General features: G+C 41.0%; 1 protein-coding gene across 3 annotated transcripts in view; it reads left to right on the forward strand.

The window, feature by feature from the left end:
- Positions 1–18850, forward strand: part of MAPKAP1 (MAPK associated protein 1) — a 270270-nt gene that overhangs the window by 112425 nt on the left and 138995 nt on the right. For all 3 annotated transcript variants that reach the window (XM_050760550.1, XM_050760553.1, XM_050760554.1), the window contains one exon: positions 8151–8323. In XM_050760550.1, the coding sequence (XP_050616507.1) occupies positions 8151–8323 (173 nt within the window). The remainder of the gene's footprint in view (positions 1–8150; positions 8324–18850) is intronic.

Genomic DNA, 18850 nt, shown 5'->3' on the forward strand with positions numbered 1-18850 from the left:
AAAGAGATAGTTGGAGATTGTTGCAGTGGTCTCACTGACGGATGATGAAGCTGATGAAGCCTGAACTGGGGCATTGGCAATAAGCATGGGAATGAGAGAGATTTGGGAGACATTTTAGAGGCATTTGGATGGTAGAGTGTGAGACAGAAAGAGGAATTAGGATTCCTAGCTTGCATGATGAGTAGATGATGAAAGCCTTAGTTGAGATAGAGTATATAGAATGACAGACATGCCAGTGAAGAAGAAATCGGTGTTGGATATGTTAAATTTCAGATTCTAACTGCATTTGCAAAGCCATCAGGTCAGGGAGAGGCTGTGGGATATGAAGTTGAGTCTGGTTGGTCCTCATGAGTTGCATTTGTGCTGAGAAAGTTTTGCTATAGGAAGTACTTTTCTATTTGTTCTCAAACCTGCCTTGGGGGCATTTCCTGATTTAGGAGCTGCTCTGGAGAATGTTGTTCAACTTCAAATTGTCAGCTGATTGTCAATTTATTACCTTTTTTTTCTTTTTCTTTTCCCTTTTCTTTTTCTTTTTTTTTTTTTTTAAGACAAGAGTCTCGCTCCATCCCAGGCTGGAGTGCAGTGGCATGATCTCGGCTCACCGCAACCTCTGCCTCCCGGGTTCAAGCAATTCTCCTGCCTCAGCCTCTCGAGTAGCTGGGACTACAGGCACATGCCACCATGCCCGGCTAATTTTTTGTATTTTAATAGAGACGGGGTCTCACCATATTGCCCAGGCTGGTCTCAAACTCCTGAGCTCAAGCGATCCATCTGTCTCGGCCTCCCAAAGTGCTGGGATTACGGGCCTGAGCCACTGCGCGTTGCCCTTTTCTTTTTCTTTGATAAAAATTATTTAACCTGCCATAGTAAGGTATCTGAGTTATATTTTCTTTTTTTTCTTTCTTTCTTCCTTTGAGACAGTCTCACTCTGTCACCCAAGTTGGAGTGCAGTGGCATGATCTCGGCTCACAGCAACGTCTTCCTTCTGGGTTCAGGCAATTCTCGTGTCTCAGCCTCTGGGGTAGCTGGGACTATAGGCACATGCCACCATGCCTGGCTAATTTTTGTATTTTTAATATATTTAGTATTTTTGTATTTTACCATGTTGGCCAGGCTGGTCTGGACTCCTGACCTCGGGTGGTCTGCCCGCCTTGGCCTCCCAAAGTGCTGGAATTGTAGGCGTGAGCCACCATGCCCAGCCCTGAGTTATATTTTCCTTCTTTTCTTTCTTTCTTTTTTTTTTTTTTTTTGAGTTATATTTCAACTTACTTTTTCCAACAGCCTGTCACAGCACATAGTATGTTCTTAATGATGCTTACCTTATGCCTTAACATAGGCTACACTTTCAAAATCCATCCTCTCTTTCCTTCACTTAAAACTTTTAAGCCCTGAATGGTACTCTTATTCTTTGTATCTCCTTTTTAGTTTATAATATTTATAATTTTGTTCCTAATTGTAAAAGTAATACATGTATATTATAGAAAATACAGAAAACTATAAACCAGAAAATTAAAATCACTGATAATCCCATGTCTCAGAGGGAACTCCTAGTCACCTTTTGGTGTATTGGCATAGTCAGTAAATACAATAAGCATCTTTTTCTTGGGTAAGAAAAAGGATGAAAGGGTACATTTTTGTATCTAAGAGGCCTTCACTAGCCCCCTTTAGCCTGAGTTGCTTCTGGGCTCTCTTGACAGACTGGACTTTCCCCTTCTTAAAGCTTTCGTGACATTGTACAGTGAGACCTTCAGCAGAACAGTTTGGTGAGGGTCTGGTCTGCGTTGTATGTCAGCGGACTTTGTTTTCGGAGCCCAGCATGATGTTTCAGCTGGTGTTTGTTGAATGCATGAGAGAATGAGGAACATAAAGCTAAGCCAGTTTCCCTGTGGCAACACTTTCTCTGTGTTGCCCCCTTCCCTGTGCTCTAAATATGCCGCCATTTCCCCGGTCCTGTGTGGTGGAACACATAAATTTGCCATGCAGTGAAACTGTAGGATACAATCTTTGTTCATTGCTAGTTGCTTTTTCATATTTAGACATCTTTGGAATATTGCTTGCCTTGATGTGTGATGAATACTTTTAATCCTTCGATCACCATTTTTTAAAATAAGTTAATTACATTTTATTATGTTGATGGATTATTTTATGTTTTAGATGATTCCTTCTAAATACTGTAACATAGGGACTATTAGAGCTAACTGCCACCACCTTGAGCTTTTTCAGAAGACAGTCTCCTTATTAAAAAATATGTAATTTCAGTGTGCAAGGCACTTTTCCCATCATCAGTTCCTCAAGATGGAATTAGAAGATTAAAAAGATATAAAGTGCTTCATTCATTTAATAAGCATCTATCATGTTTATTCCAACAGTTTTTGCCCCACTTTCTATTTTACTATGAAATAGAGGATAGTGAAGAGTACTCTACTCTTTAGAGTAAATAGAGAAGAGTACTCTATGGTACTCATATGAGTACCATATAACTATCTGTCCTCGTTTCGTAAACAGTGGTTACTGCCCTTCAGTCAACTCACAGTGGCAGGGTTTCCTGGAGTCTCCGTCTTCTAACTGCTCTCCTCGAGCAGCTCCTCAGGCAAAGCTTTCCTGAGGTTTGTGGGGAAAAGAAGAGGGAGATGATTTTCAAGCCTTCAAGAGTAGGAATTGATTACATTTAGAATGAGTCCAGGGAAAGAAGGCATTGGTGTTTACAGTAGGGCCTTTGGAGTCAGGCTGACAGGTTTGAATCTTGGCTCTTCCACCTTGGTTATTGGATGTTGAGCAGATGACTGTAGCCTTATAAGCCTTGGTTTTCTCAGCTATAATGCAAAGATTACGCCAGGTTGTGGTCACTCACGCCTGTAATCCCAGCATTTTGGGAGGCCAAGGCGGGCGGATCATTTGAGGTCAGGAGTTCGAGACCAGCCTGGCCAACATGGCAAAACCTTGTCTCTACTAAAAACACAGAAAGTAGCTGGGTGTGGTGGCATGTGCCTGCAATCTCAGCTACTTGGGTAGCTGAGGCCCAAGAATTGCTTGAACCTGGGAGGTGGAGGTTGCATTGAACTGAGATTGTGCCACTGCACTCCAGTCTGGGCAACAGAGCAAGACTCTTTCTCAAAAAAAAAAAAGGTTATGATAGAACCCTATTTCTTAGAGTTATTGTATGAATTAAATGATATAATTAGGCAAACATTTAGCAGAGTTTACTTAACAGCTCTCAGTAAATGCTAGCCCCCCTCACCCCCGCTTTTTTTTTTTTTTTGAGACAGAGTTTCGCTCTTGTTGCCCAGGCTGGAGTTCAGTGGCGCCATCTCGGCTCACTGCAACTTCCGCCTTCCAGTTTCAAGTGATTCTCCTCCCTCAGCCTCCTCAGTAGCTGGGATTACAGGTGACTGCCACCACACCCGGCTAATTTTTGTATTTTTAGTAGAGACAGGGTTTCACCGTGTTGTCCAGGCTGGTCTCGAACTCCTGACCCCAGGTGATCCACTCGCCTTTTCCTCCCAAAGTGCTGGGATTGCAGGCGTGAGCCACTGCACCTGGCCTAAATGCTAGCTCTTGTTACAATAATCAATATTACTAGGGTTCCTGCAGTACCCGTTCTTGGCCTCATGTGACCTTGTAGTAGGCTTGAGTAATAGAAATGGGTCTAATTTCAACACAGAGGCCCTTTCTGGCATCTGCTGTGCATTTCTAAAGCACCTACAGTTTATGAAGGACATTCACATTTGTCATCTTGTTGAGTCTTCATATCTTGAGATATTGTGATCCCTATAGCTCCTTAGTTCTAGTGCTTCAGGAGGAAGAGGAATAAACAGAAATAAAAAGAGAGAGCAGTGACAAGCAACTGATCTTGGTCTGAAAAGGAGGGTAATATGAGGGCTATCAACCCACTCCAGAAAGATTCCCACTGTTTGCATTGTAACCCTTTACCTGCCTGACCAGGCCAAAACACTTGTTATTTAGTGAAGTCTTTGTTAGCCATTGAAATTATTATTTAAGAGCTGAAAACCATGCAAGGGAATGTGTGTGTGCCCACATGTGATTGCGTACGAGAGAGAAAAAGAGTGCACATGTGCAAGAGAGCGCAAGTGTGGGTGCATGCATTATGTAGGATAATTATATTTTTACTAGTTGCTTTAAAACATACAGATGAGACTGAGGGAAAAAAAATCAGTCGATGTAATGATGGATGCTGGATTATATGCAAAGTGGAATTACTCTAAAAATGTTTTTTAAACTGACTTCATTTATTTCCTTTCCCTGTACTGACCTTTTTCACCTCAGAATGGTAGAATTATAGAGTTAAAGATGGAACCACATAATTGGTCAAGTCCCTCCACTTTCATCTATGACCAGGAAATGGACCCATAGAGGAAGGGCAAGAGGGATGGAGAAAACTAACATTATTCAGTTCCTACCATGTGTCCTGGCAGGCACTTGAGTCATTCATACATTCATTCTGTAGTTCAACAGATTTTTTCCTCAGGGTCTTCTGTGTGCCAGGCACAGGGCCAGGCATTATGTATGGAACAGTAAACAAAGCAGACATTAACATTGCTCTCATGGAAGTTCAGAGGAAACTTCGTGGCAAAAGCATACACTAAAGATGTACATAAATAAATCATCTCAATTGTGAAGCGCTCTAAAGGAAATGAACAGGATATGTGTGAGAGAATAACTGTAAAAGGAGTGTTAACAGTGACAGCTGAGCCCTGTATAATAATAATTAATAATAAATAATAATAATTATCATAAGGGTCTTATGATAGGTAGGTCCTACCATTCTCCTCCTCTTACATATGAAGAAACAGAAGCATAGAGAGATTAAGTAACCTCCCAAGGGCACACGTTAGAGGATGAGGAGTCACACATGCAAAGCCATGAAAAAGAGCCTCTCTAGATACAGTGAACAGCACCTGCTAAGCCCTGGGAAGTGGGAAATGCAAGCAAGGTACACACAGGCACACATGCTGGTATATTGAGGGTGCTTCCAGAAGGCCAGTGTAGCCGAAGTCTGATGAGCAGGTGGGGGAGTGGCAGTGGATGATGTTAAAAGAGGTAGACGGGGCCAGATCATGCCATGCTTTGTTGGATGTTGCAAGGAGTTTGGATTTTGTTCACAGTGTTTGGGAGCCACTCATCGAAGGAATTTAAACAGGATATAGTATGATCAAATCTGAGTTTAAAAAACAGATCTAACTTGTGTGTAGAGAACAAATCAGATAAAGCAAAAGTACTGTAGGATAATTTGGGACCTGTTACAATAGTTCAGGTGAGACCTGATGGCAATTTTGGTGGCAGTGGAAATGGAGAGAAGTGAGATGGTTTTGAAATACGTATTTTTCACTTTTTTTCTTAAGATAAAACATTACATAAAATTTACCATTTTACCCATTTTAAAGTGTACACTTCTGTGGTATTTAATATATTAACAATGTTATGAACTGTTACTGCCAATTTCAGCACATTACCATCACCCCCAAAAGAAACCTCATACCTCCCAATTTCCCACCCCTGTCATCTTCTGCCAATCACTAATCTATTTTCTGTCTCTACGGATTTGCCTGTTCTGAACAGTTCATATAAATGGGTTCATACAGTAGTGGCTTTTCATGTCTGGTTTCCTTCTCTTAGCATGTTTTCATGGTGCATCCATGTTGTGTGTATCAGTACTTCTTTCTTTCTCATGGCTGAATAATATTCTATTGTATGGATTTTGTTTATCCATTCATTAGTTAGTGGACATTTGGGTGGTTTTCATTCTTTGGCTATTATAAATAATGCTGCTGTGAACATTTGTCCAGGTTTTAATGTGAGCATATGTTTCTAGTTCTCTGGAGTATATACCTAGGAATGGAATCGCTTGGTCATATGATAATTCTATGTTTCATTTTGAGAAACTGCTGAACATTTTCACAGTGACTGCATCATTCCCACTGACAGTGTCTGAGGATTCCAGTTTCTCCATATCCTCACAAATCCTTGCTATTTTTAGGGATTTTGGGTTGTTGTTTGGAGTTTTTGCTTTTTTTAAATTATAGCCACCCTAGTGGGTAAGAAGTAATTTACATTATGTTTAATGATATGGAACAATTTTCATGTGTTTATTGGTCATTTGTATATCTTCTTTGGAGAAATGTCTGTTCAAATCTTTGCCCATTAAAAAATTTTGTCTTCTTGTTGAGTTATAAGACTTCTTAACATATTCTAGATAGCAGAGCCTTACCAGATGTATGATTTGTGAATATTTTCTGCCTTTCTTTTGATTATCTTTTTACTATCTTAATAGTATTCTTAAGGCACAAAAGTTGTTCTTGTTTGTTTTTGTTTTGAGTGGAGTCTCACTCTGTCGCCCAGGCTGGAGTGCAGTGGCATGATGTTGGCTCATTTCAACATCTGCCTCCCAGATTCAAGCAATTCTCCTACCTCAGCCTCCCCAGCAGCTGGCACTACAGGTGCCCGCCACCAAGCCTGGCTAATTTTTGTATTTTTAGTAGAGAGGGGGTTTCACCATGTTGGCCAGGTTGGTCTCAAACTCCTGACCTCAAGTGATCTGCCTACCTTGGCCTCCCAAAGTGCTGGGATTACAGGTGTGAGCCACTGTGCCTGGCCTAGGCACAAAAGTTTTTAATTTTAATGAAGTTCAATTTATTTCTTTTGTTGTTTATGCTTTTGGTGTCATATTAAAGAAATCATTGCCTAATCCAAAGTCATGAAGATTTACACCTGTTTCCTTTTAAGAATTTTATAGTTTTGCCTGTTATATCTAGATCTTTGATTTATTTTGAATTGATATTTGTATGTGGTATGAGGCAGGAGCCCAAATTCATTCTTTTGCATCTGGCTATCCACTTGTCCCAGCATCATTTGTTGAAAAGACTATACTTTCCCCATTGAAATGTATTTTTGAAGTAGAGATGTTAGAACTTCCTAATAGAGTAGATAGGCAGTGTGAGGGAGGAAGAAGCATCAAGACTGTTGAGATGAGCAGCTGGCTTAGTGGTGGCAGCACATATTATTAAAATAAGGGGGGCTGTTGTTGTGACTTGGGATAGGAGGGAGTGAGGGACAATCAAGTGTTCTGATTTGAACTCGTTTTCTGTGACACTTTTCTGTATACTCTGTGTAGTGAACATATTGCATGGGTGGGAAGGAAGACTGAGCCAGCGTGCAAGCCTTCTGTGAGGGAGGGGAATGGCCAGAAGGTTGGCGGATAACAGAAACACAAAAGGAGGGGGAGAGGATAGTGTTGTTGGATGGCCTGGGTCTCAAAAGAACAAGGATTTTTTCATGAAAGAGAAAGTACTAGATTGGAAGTGTTAGCGGGACAAGGATACCTACTCTTGCGTGCCTTGAGGGTGCAGGGATTATTTAAAAAAAAAAAAAAAAGCAGTCCTCTTTTAACAGGACAGCAGAGGAGGCAGTATCGTCAACAGCAGGTTCAGTGAAGTCCAAGAGGTAGAGGAAATGGTTTTAAAAAGCAGCTGAGGATTTATGGGTGTTTGCTGATTAGCACAGGAGCTCTGGAGGGCAGAGTGGAACACACAGGCGGGAGGAGTGGCAGGTGTGTGTGTGAGGGAGTGGGAATATATTCAGCAGTGTGGGGATGGTAGTTAGGGCGATAATGGAGGACCAAAGGGCCCTTGAACCTGTGTGGTACTGAAGGAAACAGATGTACTGTGTAGTGGAACTAGCCCCCATAGTCTCTGAGAAGGCAAGCACTTGTTTCAGCGCTGCGGGCCATATCCTTCCTGGGAGAGTATGGCAGCTTCCCAGGCAGCTCATCTCATTGTCTCAAGGAGGGACGAGGCAGTTGCCAGAGAGGCACCTAGTGCTAAGGTCCAAGGACACACTGAGTTAGTAGCCTAGCCAGCCTCCTAACACCAAACACCAATTCTGCTCACCACGCTTATTTGTTACTCTTAGTTGTAGCGCCCATTTACCTTCCTGCTGGCAGATCCCAATCCATTAGTTTATTAGAAAATGAAAATTTAAGGAAAAAAACATCCTTGAAACTCGACAGTGTTTCCACTTTGGGACCATTCCACGCTCACAGCAGGTCTGTATAGCAAGGATGAAAAATGGCTGTGCATAGGGTCTGTATAACTGTGGCAGTGTGATTTGCTCTTACGTGTGTGCTCTGTCCACAGGGTCATGTAGGTACAACGGCAACCAAGAAGATCGATGTCTACCTCCCTCTGCACTCGAGCCAGGACAGACTGCTGCCAATGACCGTGGTGACAATGGCCAGCGCCAGGGTGCAGGACCTGATTGGGCTCATATGCTGGCAGTACACAAGCGAAGGACGGGAGCCGAAGCTCAAGTAATCCATTCTCTTTTTGGCTGCTCTAGTTTCTCGCGGTCTCTTGGCCACCCAAGGTGTCTTCTAGGCTGGTCAGTCCTTCTAGGCATTGGCCTGGAACCACACACCTCTGCACTGATCCAGCTCTGGGTGCTCACCAGGTCTTGCGCCTGTGCATCTCAGAGAATCAGCTCGCAAAATAAACTTAGAAGTTTGTGAATTATAGACACGAGAACATGGATTTTTAGTAATTTCCAAACCCTTTTATGATCCCTGCTAATAAAGCAACCTGGAAGGGAATGGGAGGGGATTGATGTTTGTGGAACACCAACTATGCATTGGGCACTGGGCTGGGCACTTCATAGCTGGTATCTGGAATCTCGTTTGATCCTCCCAGCTCCCTGAGAGGCGAGGGTAATGATCCTCATTCTGCAGCGGTGGAAGCTCAGGTTCAGAGCTGTTACTGGCTGAAGGTTGCACAGTGAGAGATGGCAGAGTCAGGATTTGATTCCAGGTCTGTTTGATGCCAAGGTTTTTGCATTATTTCCTTCTGCCTTCTATAGAACCTTTGGTCTGAATTTTAGTTTTCTTTATCAGTTAATGGCTCTAATTTTCTCTCAGTCACTAGGCTCTGTTCTTCATTAAATAATTATATTTAAAATGTAGTGCTTGAAAGTAGGCTCTCTATGCCTCTACATTATAATTTGAACTTTAAAGTGCTTTGCTACATTGCCTCTCCCCTACTTGAATTTCTTCTGACAGGCATTCTCTTCTAGTTTTACATGTTCTTTCCAGCAGTAGTATTTAGAACACAGCAAAATGTAGTAGATGCCTTCATTTTAAAATTTGACTCTCAGCTGGGCGCAGGGGCTCACACCTGTAATCCCAGCACTTTGGAAGGCCGAGGTGGGTGGATCACCTGAGGTTAGGAGTTTGAGACCAGCCTGGCCAACATAGTGAAACCCTTTCTCTACTGAAATACAAAAATTAGCCAGACATGGTGGCGACCGTCTGTAATCCCAGCTACTCACGAGGCTGAGGCAGGAGAATCGCTTGAGAATCACTGCGGAAGTTGCAGTGAGCCGAGATCGCGCCACTGCACTCCAGCCTGGTGACAGAGTGAGACTCCGTGTCAAAAAAAAAAAAAAAGGAGGGAGATGTTCTCTTCCCCTCTCACATTTTCGGAGTTAGCATGATCCAGTCCAGTAGTTAGTTGTTTTTATTTTTCTTTAGGTATATTAAATTTCTTTAGGTAAATTAAATATGACACATAAAATCATTTTTTCAAATTCTTATTGACATCGCCCTCCACTTTGCCTGAATGGGTTGTGGACACAAAGCTCTGGTGGCAGAGAAAGCCTTTCAGCAAGATGCCACCTAGGCTTAGAAAATGGTTCAGTCAGCACCACTCCTCAAGGGTGAGCTGTGAGGTCCTCCTTTTTCTGCATGAAGTGGGAACAAGGAAACAGGAAAAGGTGTCACAGAACTGATGACTTTATAGATGTTGTCTGATGTAATTTTTAAATTTTTTTTTTTTTTTTTTTTTTTTTTTTTTTTGAGACGGAGTCTCGCTCTGTCGCCCGAGCTGGAGTGCAGTGGCCGGATCTCAGCTCACTGCAAGCTCCGCCTCCCGGGTTCGCGCCATTCTCCTGCCTCAGCCTCCCGAGTAGCTGGGACTACAGGCGCCCGCCACCTCGCCCGGCTAGTTTTTTGTATTTTTTTTTAGTAGAGACGGGGTTTCACCGTGTTAGCCAGGATGGTCTCGACCTCCTGACCTCGTGGTCCGCCCGTCTCGGCCTCCCAAAGTGCTGGGATCACAGGTTTGAGCCACTGCGCCTGGCCTTTTTTTTTTTTTTTTTTTGAGACAGAGTCTCGCTCTGTCGCCCAGGCTGGAGTGCAGTGGCACAATCTTGGCTCGCTGCACGGTCTGCCTCCCGGGTTCACGCCATTTTCCTTCCTCAGCCTCCCGAGTAGCTGGGACTTTAGGCACCTGCCACCACGCCCGGCTAATTTTTTGTATTTTTAGTAGAGACGGGGTTTCACCGTGTTAGCCAGGATGGTCTCTATCTCATGACCTCGTGATCTGCCTGCCTCGGCCTCCCAGAGTGCTGGGATTACCAGCGTGAGCCACCGCACCCGGCCTTTGATGTGATTCTTAAAACATTACTTAGGGCAGGCACTGAAATCAAGAGAGGAGCTTGCCCAGGGTTACACAGCTAGTAAGTAACAGAGAGGAGATAGGAGTTGAACTGTGATGTACATTTTATAGATGAGGAAACTAAACTTAGAGAGGCTAAGTAGCTTTCTTAAATCACACAATAAGTGGTAGAATTAGTATTAAAACCAACAATCTCTGACTCCAGAGCTCCATATCTTCACTATCACATTATCCTCTCCGCCATGGAACTCTGATATAGGTGAAATGAAAATATTTATTGAGTTTGTACTTACTGCGGTCACTGTGCTAGTTCTGGAAATACAGAAGTGAAAGAGGCAGTTCCTGCCATCAGGGAGCTTTCTGTTTAAGGTAAATAGATAATAACAACACAATACAATTACATGTAAAATCAGGTGCTTACAAGGAGATCTAACCCCACATTTGGGGTGAAAATGGCGTCGTGAAAATCTCCCTTGATTAAATGACATCTCAACTGAAACCTGAGGGAGCAGTAGGAAAAAGTCACGTAGACAGGTTGAGAGGAGGGCATTCCAACAGAGGGAAAAGCATGGTTATGATGCACCTTTAAGTTCGTGCTTTAAATTATATATTCTGCTCCAAATACATAATTAGTAAATGAAATGCTATTAACATATTTGTACTTTAATAGCAAGATAAGCATCCTGGTGGACTAGAAATAGAACCAACTACAGAAACAGGCAGAGAGTGCTAGGAGTCCATTATTTAGGATATTATTGTCCTGAGAGCATGCTGTGGATGAGTTTACCAGTGTATGAAATACTGATTTTTCTCAAGCTTCAGGGCAGCTAGTCAGGGCATGGGTGATGATCAGAGCCCTCAGCCAGTCATTCCTGGTAAAGAAACAGTCTCATCCATCTAGCTGTGTACTGTGCAAATGTTATTTTCTCCATATGTCATGGTGTCAAAAAGAGTGGGAAATACTATGTGAGGGTATGGGACCAAAGGAACTGCATCCCTGGATGGGGATGAGAGGAAATGACAGAAACTAGAAGCTGGGGTGAGACTGTCATACCTATGAAAAGAAGCTGAACAAGGTTGCTTGGGTCTGTGTTTCTGGGGTGCCGGGGAATAGAGAGAGCAGTGCAACCAGGACCTGACTGTGGCATGGCTGGGTTTATGTTACCCTCGTATTACAGGAACCTTGAGCTGTCAGTGTAAGACCTGATTCTGGTCTGGAGGCCTCTGTTTGGATGAGAGTAGAGGGTGGTGGCAATATGTGTAAAAGCACTGACAGTGAGTCGAGAGAGAGAGCAAGCAAGGGTTCTCATTCCAGAAGAGCTCAGCAAATTAAAATTCCAAAGCACACAAGGATAGCTAGTACCAAGAAACACAGACAATCAGGAGATTAATTTGGGAACAGAATATAGTAAAGCAATCTGAAAATTAATTTCAAATAAATATGTTTAAGATCACCAAACAGATGAAGGAAGGAATAACATTCATGGTTAACTTTTAGGAAATTATGAAACAAAAGCAGGCAAATTTGAATTTAGAAAAGAACCAATTAAAAGTACAGTACTGGAAATATAAAATACAATTATTAATACAATTGTATTAAATTAAAACATTACTTAGGGCAGGCACTGAAATCAAGAGAGGAACTTGCCCAGGGTTACACAGCTAGTTGTGTACACAGCTAATTGTGTTAATAATTGTATTAATACAATACAATTGGGATAAACTCTAGACTGGTCACAGTTCAAGAGAGAATGAGTTGAAAGACAGTTGATACTGAGGAATTCAACCTAGGAAATAGTACAAAGAGATAAAGAGGTACAAAGAATGAAAGATAAGAGAGATGGAGGAAAGATTCAAAGTCTCCCACGTGTGAAGTGGAGAAGGAAGGGAATAGCAGAGAAGCAATATTTGAAGAGATAATGCCAAAGAATTTCACAGAACTGATGACAGATATGAGTGGGTTTGATGTTAAAAAACACAAGTTAATTAAATGGCGGAAGAAGAGACTTTTTTTTTTTTTTTTTTTTTTAACGGTCCTGGACCAATTGAACTTCTATAAGCTGAAAAAAACCCAACCTAAATCACATATCTTGTATTAATTAAAAATCACAACTTAAATGTAAAATGTAGGAAAAAAACAGGAGAAAACCTAGAGCAAGTTAGATTTCATTAAAATTAAAAATAGTTACTCTGCAAAAGACCCTGTTAAGAGGATGAAAGGACAAGCTACACACTGGAAGGAAATATTTGTAAACCACGTATCTGGCTAAAGACATATGTAGAATATGTAAAGAACTGAAAACAGTGAAAAGTTTAGACGGTTGATCAGAAAGTGGGCAAAGGCGTAAACAGGCCTATCACTGAAGAGGATATACATGCAGATGGCAGATGAGCACGTGAAAAGATGCTCAGCAACATTCGCCATCAGGAAAATGCAAATGAAAACCACACGCTATTAGAACGGCTGAAATAAAAAATAGTGATGACACCAATTGCTGGCAAGGATGTAGAGAAACTGTATCATTTCTGTTGATAATGTAAAATGGTATAGTAATTCTTGAAAATACTTCGGCAGTTTCTTATAAAGCTAAACATTAATTTACCATACAACCCAGCAATTGCCCTCTTAGGCATTTATTCCAGAGCAGTGAAAACTTATATTCACATAAAAACCTGTATACAAATGTTTATATCAGCCTTATTTGTACTTAAAACTGGAAACAACCTAAATGTCCTTCAGCAGGTAAATGGTTAAACATTGTGGTACATCCATACCAAGTAATACTACTATCAAGAGAAAAGGAACAAACCGTTTTCATGCATGCAGTGACTTGGGTGGGTTCACGTAGTGCAAAAAGCCAATCTCTAAAAGTTTCATGTCACCCGATTCCATTTATGTAACATCCTCAAAATGACAAAAGTATAGAGATGGAGAACAATTGAGTGGTTGCCAGAGGACAGGTACAGTGTTAGGGAGGTAGTCCCTATAAACGGGTGGTGAAAAAGAGCTGCTCTGTCATGATGGAACAGTTTTGTATCCTGGTGATGATTCCACAAATATATACATGTAATCCAGTGTGTGGAACTACAGGACACACACACAAGTACATGTAAAAACTGGCGAAAAGTGAGTAATGTCTATAGTCTTTTTTTTATGTATATATACTGTAAATTCTAGGGTACATGTGCACACCATGCAGGTTTGTTACATATGTGTACATGTTGGTTTGCTGCACCCATTAACTCGTCATTTACAATAGGTATTTCACTTAATGCCATCCCTCCTCCTCACCCTATGCCACGACAGGCCCCAGTGTGTGATGTTCCCTGCCCTGTGTCCAAGTGTCCTCATTGTTCAATTCCCACCTATGAGTGAGAACATGCAGTGTTTAGATTTCTGTCCTTGTGATAGTTTGCTTGGAATGATGGTTTCCAGCTTTATCCATATCCCTACAAAGGACATGAACTCATCCTTTTTTATGGCTGCATAGTATTCCATGGTGTATATGTGCCACATTTTCTTAATCCAATCTATCATTGATGGACATTTGGGTTGATTCCAAGTCTTTGCTATTGTGAATAGTGCCACAGTAAACATACGTGTGCATGTGTCTTTATAGTAGCATGATTTATAATCCTTTGGGTATATACCCAGTAATGGGATTGCTGGGTCAAATGGTATTTCTAGTTCTAGATCCTTGAGGAATTGCCACACTCTCTTCCACAATGGTTGAATTAGTTTACACTCCCACCAATAGTGTAAAAGCGTTCCTATTTCTCCACATCCTCTCCAGCACCTGTTGTTTCCTGAGTAATGTCTATAGACTTAACAGTATTGCACCAGTGTCAATTTCCCTGGTGTTGATACTGGACTACAATTATGTCACCACTGGGGAAATCTGAGTGAAAGATTCAGGGGTCTCTATGCACCATTTTCCCAACTTCCTGTGAGACTATAATCATTTCAAAAATAAAAATTTTAAAAACAGACCGGGCATGGTGGCTCATGCCTGTAATCCCAGCACTTTAGGAGGCTGAGGTGGGAGGATCACTTAAGGTCAGGAGTTCAAGACCAGCTTGGCCAACGTAGTGAAACCCTGTCTCTGCTAAAAATACAAAAATTAGCTGCATATGGTGGCACGTGCCTGTAGTCCAAACTACCCAGGAGGCTGAGGCAGGAGAATTGCTTGAACCCGAGAGGTGAAGGTTGCAGTGAGCTGAAATCATGCCACTGCACTCCAACCTGGGCAACAGAGTGAGACTCCGTCTCAAGAAAACAAAACAAGCAAAGAACAACAACAACAAAATCAAACAGTCCTTTTTTTTTTTTTTAAGCACTTTCCATGTGCCAAACAGCAGAAATAAATGCTCATTCATACCTGGATACATTGTAGTGAAACTGGAGAGTATCAAGGGTATAGAGGAAGTGCAGGTTGTAAAGGTTACCAGAGAGATGACAAATATTCCTGACAAAGGAACCACAGCAGGACTAACAACAGATTCTGTATCAGCCACAGAAGATGCTAGAAGTCATTGGTATGCCTTCAGAGTGCTGAGGAAAAATAATTATAACCCCATTTTATGATGATTTTTCAAGGCATTTATTGACGAAGACCATGAGATTTTACCACACATGTTCTTTCATTTAAAGTAGCTGGTTCTTAAACTTTTTGGTCATGTGACCACTTTATACTCTTAAAAATTATTGAGGACCCCAAAGATCTTTTGTTTATATGAGTAAAACCTGTCAATATTTATCATAGTAGAAATTAATTCTGAGAAAAGTTTAAAATATTTTTTAATTTAAAATAGGCCAGGCATGGTGACTCACGCCTATAATGCTAGCACTTCGGGAGGCCCAGGAGAGCAAATCACTTGAGGTCAGGAGTTCAAGACCAGCCTGGCCAACCTGGTGAAACCCCGTCTCTATTAAAAATACAAAAATTAGCTGGGTGTGGTGGTGCCTGTAATCCCAGCTACTTGGGAGGCTGAGGTGAGAGAATCACTTGAACCCAGGAGGCGCAGGTTGTAGTGAGCTGAGATCGCACCATTGTACTCCAGCTTGAGCGACAGAGCGAGACTCTGTCTCCTAAAGATAAAATAAGTTAATAAATATGTTGCGTGTTCACAAATATTTTTATTTTAAAAACTATATTTTCCAAAACGAAAAAAAATTTCATGAGAAAAGTGGCATTATTTTATATTTTTATAAATTTCTTTACTGTTTGTCTCACTAGAAGGTAGCTGCTCTGTATTTAATGCATTGCATCATGCTGCTTTGGCTAAGTGTATAGGAAGAAGTTGTGGCCTCAGAGTTGTAATGTGGAGTCTGAGACTCCTATCGGTGAACTTTTTATATTTATTCTGTTCCATTAAAATCTGTTGGTCGAGTTAACACTTTGAATGAATCTTTTACCCATGCATAATTTTGTAACATCATATATTAATCATTTGGAAAATCATTGAGTTATGCAGATCTTTCAGAATGTCACATTTGATTATGCAGTATCAAAAATTCACATTTGGCCGGGTGTGATGGCTCATGCCTGTAATCCCAGCACTTTGGGAGGCCGAGGTGGGTGGATCATGAGGTCAAGAGTTTGAGACCAACCTGACTGACATGGTGAAACCCTATCTCTACTAAAAATCCAAAAATTAGCCGGGCTTGGTGGCGCTTGCCTGTAATCCCAGCTACTCAGGAGGCTGAGGCTGGAGAATCACTTGAACCCGGGAGGTGGAGGTCGCAGTGAGCTGAGATCACGCCACTCCACTCCAGCCTAGGTGACAGAGCAAGACTTCGTCTCAAAAAAAAAAAAATTACATTTATTGATATTACCGCCAATCTTATCAAGAAAATCTGAGCATTGGGAAGCTGTGAAGCTTACAGTGGTGGACATATGAAAATTCTTAATTTTACTTACAGGCTCAAATTTTATAGTTGATAGTAAACGTAGTCCATTGTTTTCCTTGAAGTGACTGACTCACTTCTATGATTTTCAAAAAATGGTAATCAGATACCCAAACCTGATTAACCGTAACTTATCAATTGTTCTTTTAGGTTAAAATGTTATTTCCTGGAGAAAGTGGTTAGTCCAGCTTGCACACATGCTTTTTCTCTCAAGACAGTGGTCACACTTAACGATGCAGAAGTACCTTAAGTGTGTGGTTCCATTTCTTGTACAGAATGTTAAAAGGTGTATAAGGGCTGAAATTGAATAAAAGTAATCATTTTTTGCTGCTGCTTGAAGAACGTTAGGTGGAATTGGACTTTATGGTATTACTTTTTTGCTATTCATCTCAGTGAAGAATTCAGTGACTACCAGTGCAGTTTGGTGCCATTGCCTTGACTTGTAAGGTGCCAGTAATTTTGCCCACAATTGCTTCTGCACTGTCAGTGTAAATGTCAGCCCAGTGAAAAAGGCAAACGATGTTTTAGTGGTATTATGAAAATATTTTTTGCCTTAGGGACCTCTAGAGGTCCACATACCATGCTCTGATAACCGCTGGTTTAAAGAACCGCTTCAGGAGTCCTTCAGCAAGAAAGAAGCTGGACACTGAGGAAAGGAATTTGTTGCAAGAAATAGTGGTGGACAAAGAAATTCATAAAATATGTTGGTTAATCTGGTTAACTACTAACTATAAAGTAAAACTTCGATAGTAATTTGTGTGTATGTTTTAAAATGTGATCTGAACTTTTAGACAACTGTATTATGGAAGATGGGAGGGAAGAGTTCAGTGGGTAACTAAAGCATCCTGAGCTTGTGTTCAGATTAAGAGAATAGAATGACTTTATAACTTTAGATACATGAATATATAAGTGAAACTTGGGAGAATGTTAGCCACACATTTTATTAAACATTTAAGAGTAACTACTAAAGAAGGAAAAATCCTATAGCTTTCTAAATAGTAAAGGGAAAAATAGGGAATAAAAGTGTATCAATTCAACAGAAGGTAAGGAAGAAGAATAAAAAGCAGAGAAAAGAGGCAAGAAACAACACAAAGTAAGATGTAGATTTGTCCAAATACATAATTAATTGCAATAAATACAAACTACTCACCTATTAGAAGATAATTTATGAAATTTAACAATTTTTTAGTGTTATACTGTTCACCATATACCTAAAATAAAATGACACAGAGTTACCCCTCCCCTCCCTCCCTAGTTCCTTCCCAGTCCAAAAGCTGTCAGGTGGCTATTCTGTCTTGTCCTTTCCCATTGGCCAGAGCCTCCAATTTCACTTGGCCAAGGGAGATGGAGATTGAGGGGAGCGTTTGGAAGTAACTCAAATAGTAGAATTTAAGGCAAAAGCATACCAATACAGATATTTTGGTAAACTATGTAATGAAATAAAGAATAATCCACTAAGATAATAGGTCTGACTGTGAACACATCTATAACAGTCTCAAAATATTAAGGGAATTATAAAGAGGCATTGAATAATGTATAATTAAAACAGGACATTTCAGTACCTTCCTATCAGACACTGATGAACAAAGCAAACCCAAAATTGCTAAGGATAAGGAAGATTCAAACAATGTAATTAACAATTTCTTTACATGTAGAATTCTAAAAACAAAATAAGAGATTATCTCTTGTACTAATTTGTAAACCTCTGAAGTTCAGAGATGACATCTTATTTATATTCCACGTTGACATTTTTAAATAGTTGTTCCATATTTCGAATTACACAGTTACATCAAATTTAAACTGTGGTCTTTTGAAATTTTTTACAATTCTTGGTGACATTGGATTTCTCAGGTTTGTTTGGTGTAATACAGTCTATAAAGTGAATCCCTGGGATCTCCTCCTGTCAGGCAGTGTAATGTGAGGTATTTTCTTTCTAGCCTGTTTGTACTTAGTGTTGGAATAGATCCTTATTTGGTCTTTTCCAGTGGGTTGGCCCTGTGAAAGAGCTTTTCATTCACAGAGGGGGAATTGCTGGATGCACGTGAAGAGTGGCCCACCAATTTCAGCCTGGTTGTCAAGAAAACCATTTAAGAATATTGTTCTCGGGCTGGGCACATTCGTTCATGCCTGTAATCCCAACACTTTGGGAGGCCAAGGCAGGTGGATCACCTGAGGTCAGAAGTTCAAGACCATCCTGGTCAACATGGTGAAACTCTGTCTCTACAAAATATACAAAAATTAGCCAGGGGTGGTGGCGGGCACCTGTAATCCCAGCTACTTGGGAGGCCAAGGCAGGAGAATCACTTGAACCTGGGAGGTGGAGGTTGCAGTGAGCCAAGAGCACACCATTGCACTCCAGCCTGGGCAACAAGAGCAAAACTTTGTCTCAGAAAAAAAAAAAAAAGAATATTTTTCTCCTGTTGCTGTGCCTTGTAAACTGTCTATAGTAGTAGACTTTGGCCCCAGTGAAGGAATGGAGAAT

Source organism: Macaca thibetana, chromosome 15, assembly GCF_024542745.1.
Source record: "Macaca thibetana thibetana isolate TM-01 chromosome 15, ASM2454274v1, whole genome shotgun sequence".
Taxonomy (NCBI): domain Eukaryota; kingdom Metazoa; phylum Chordata; class Mammalia; order Primates; family Cercopithecidae; genus Macaca; species Macaca thibetana.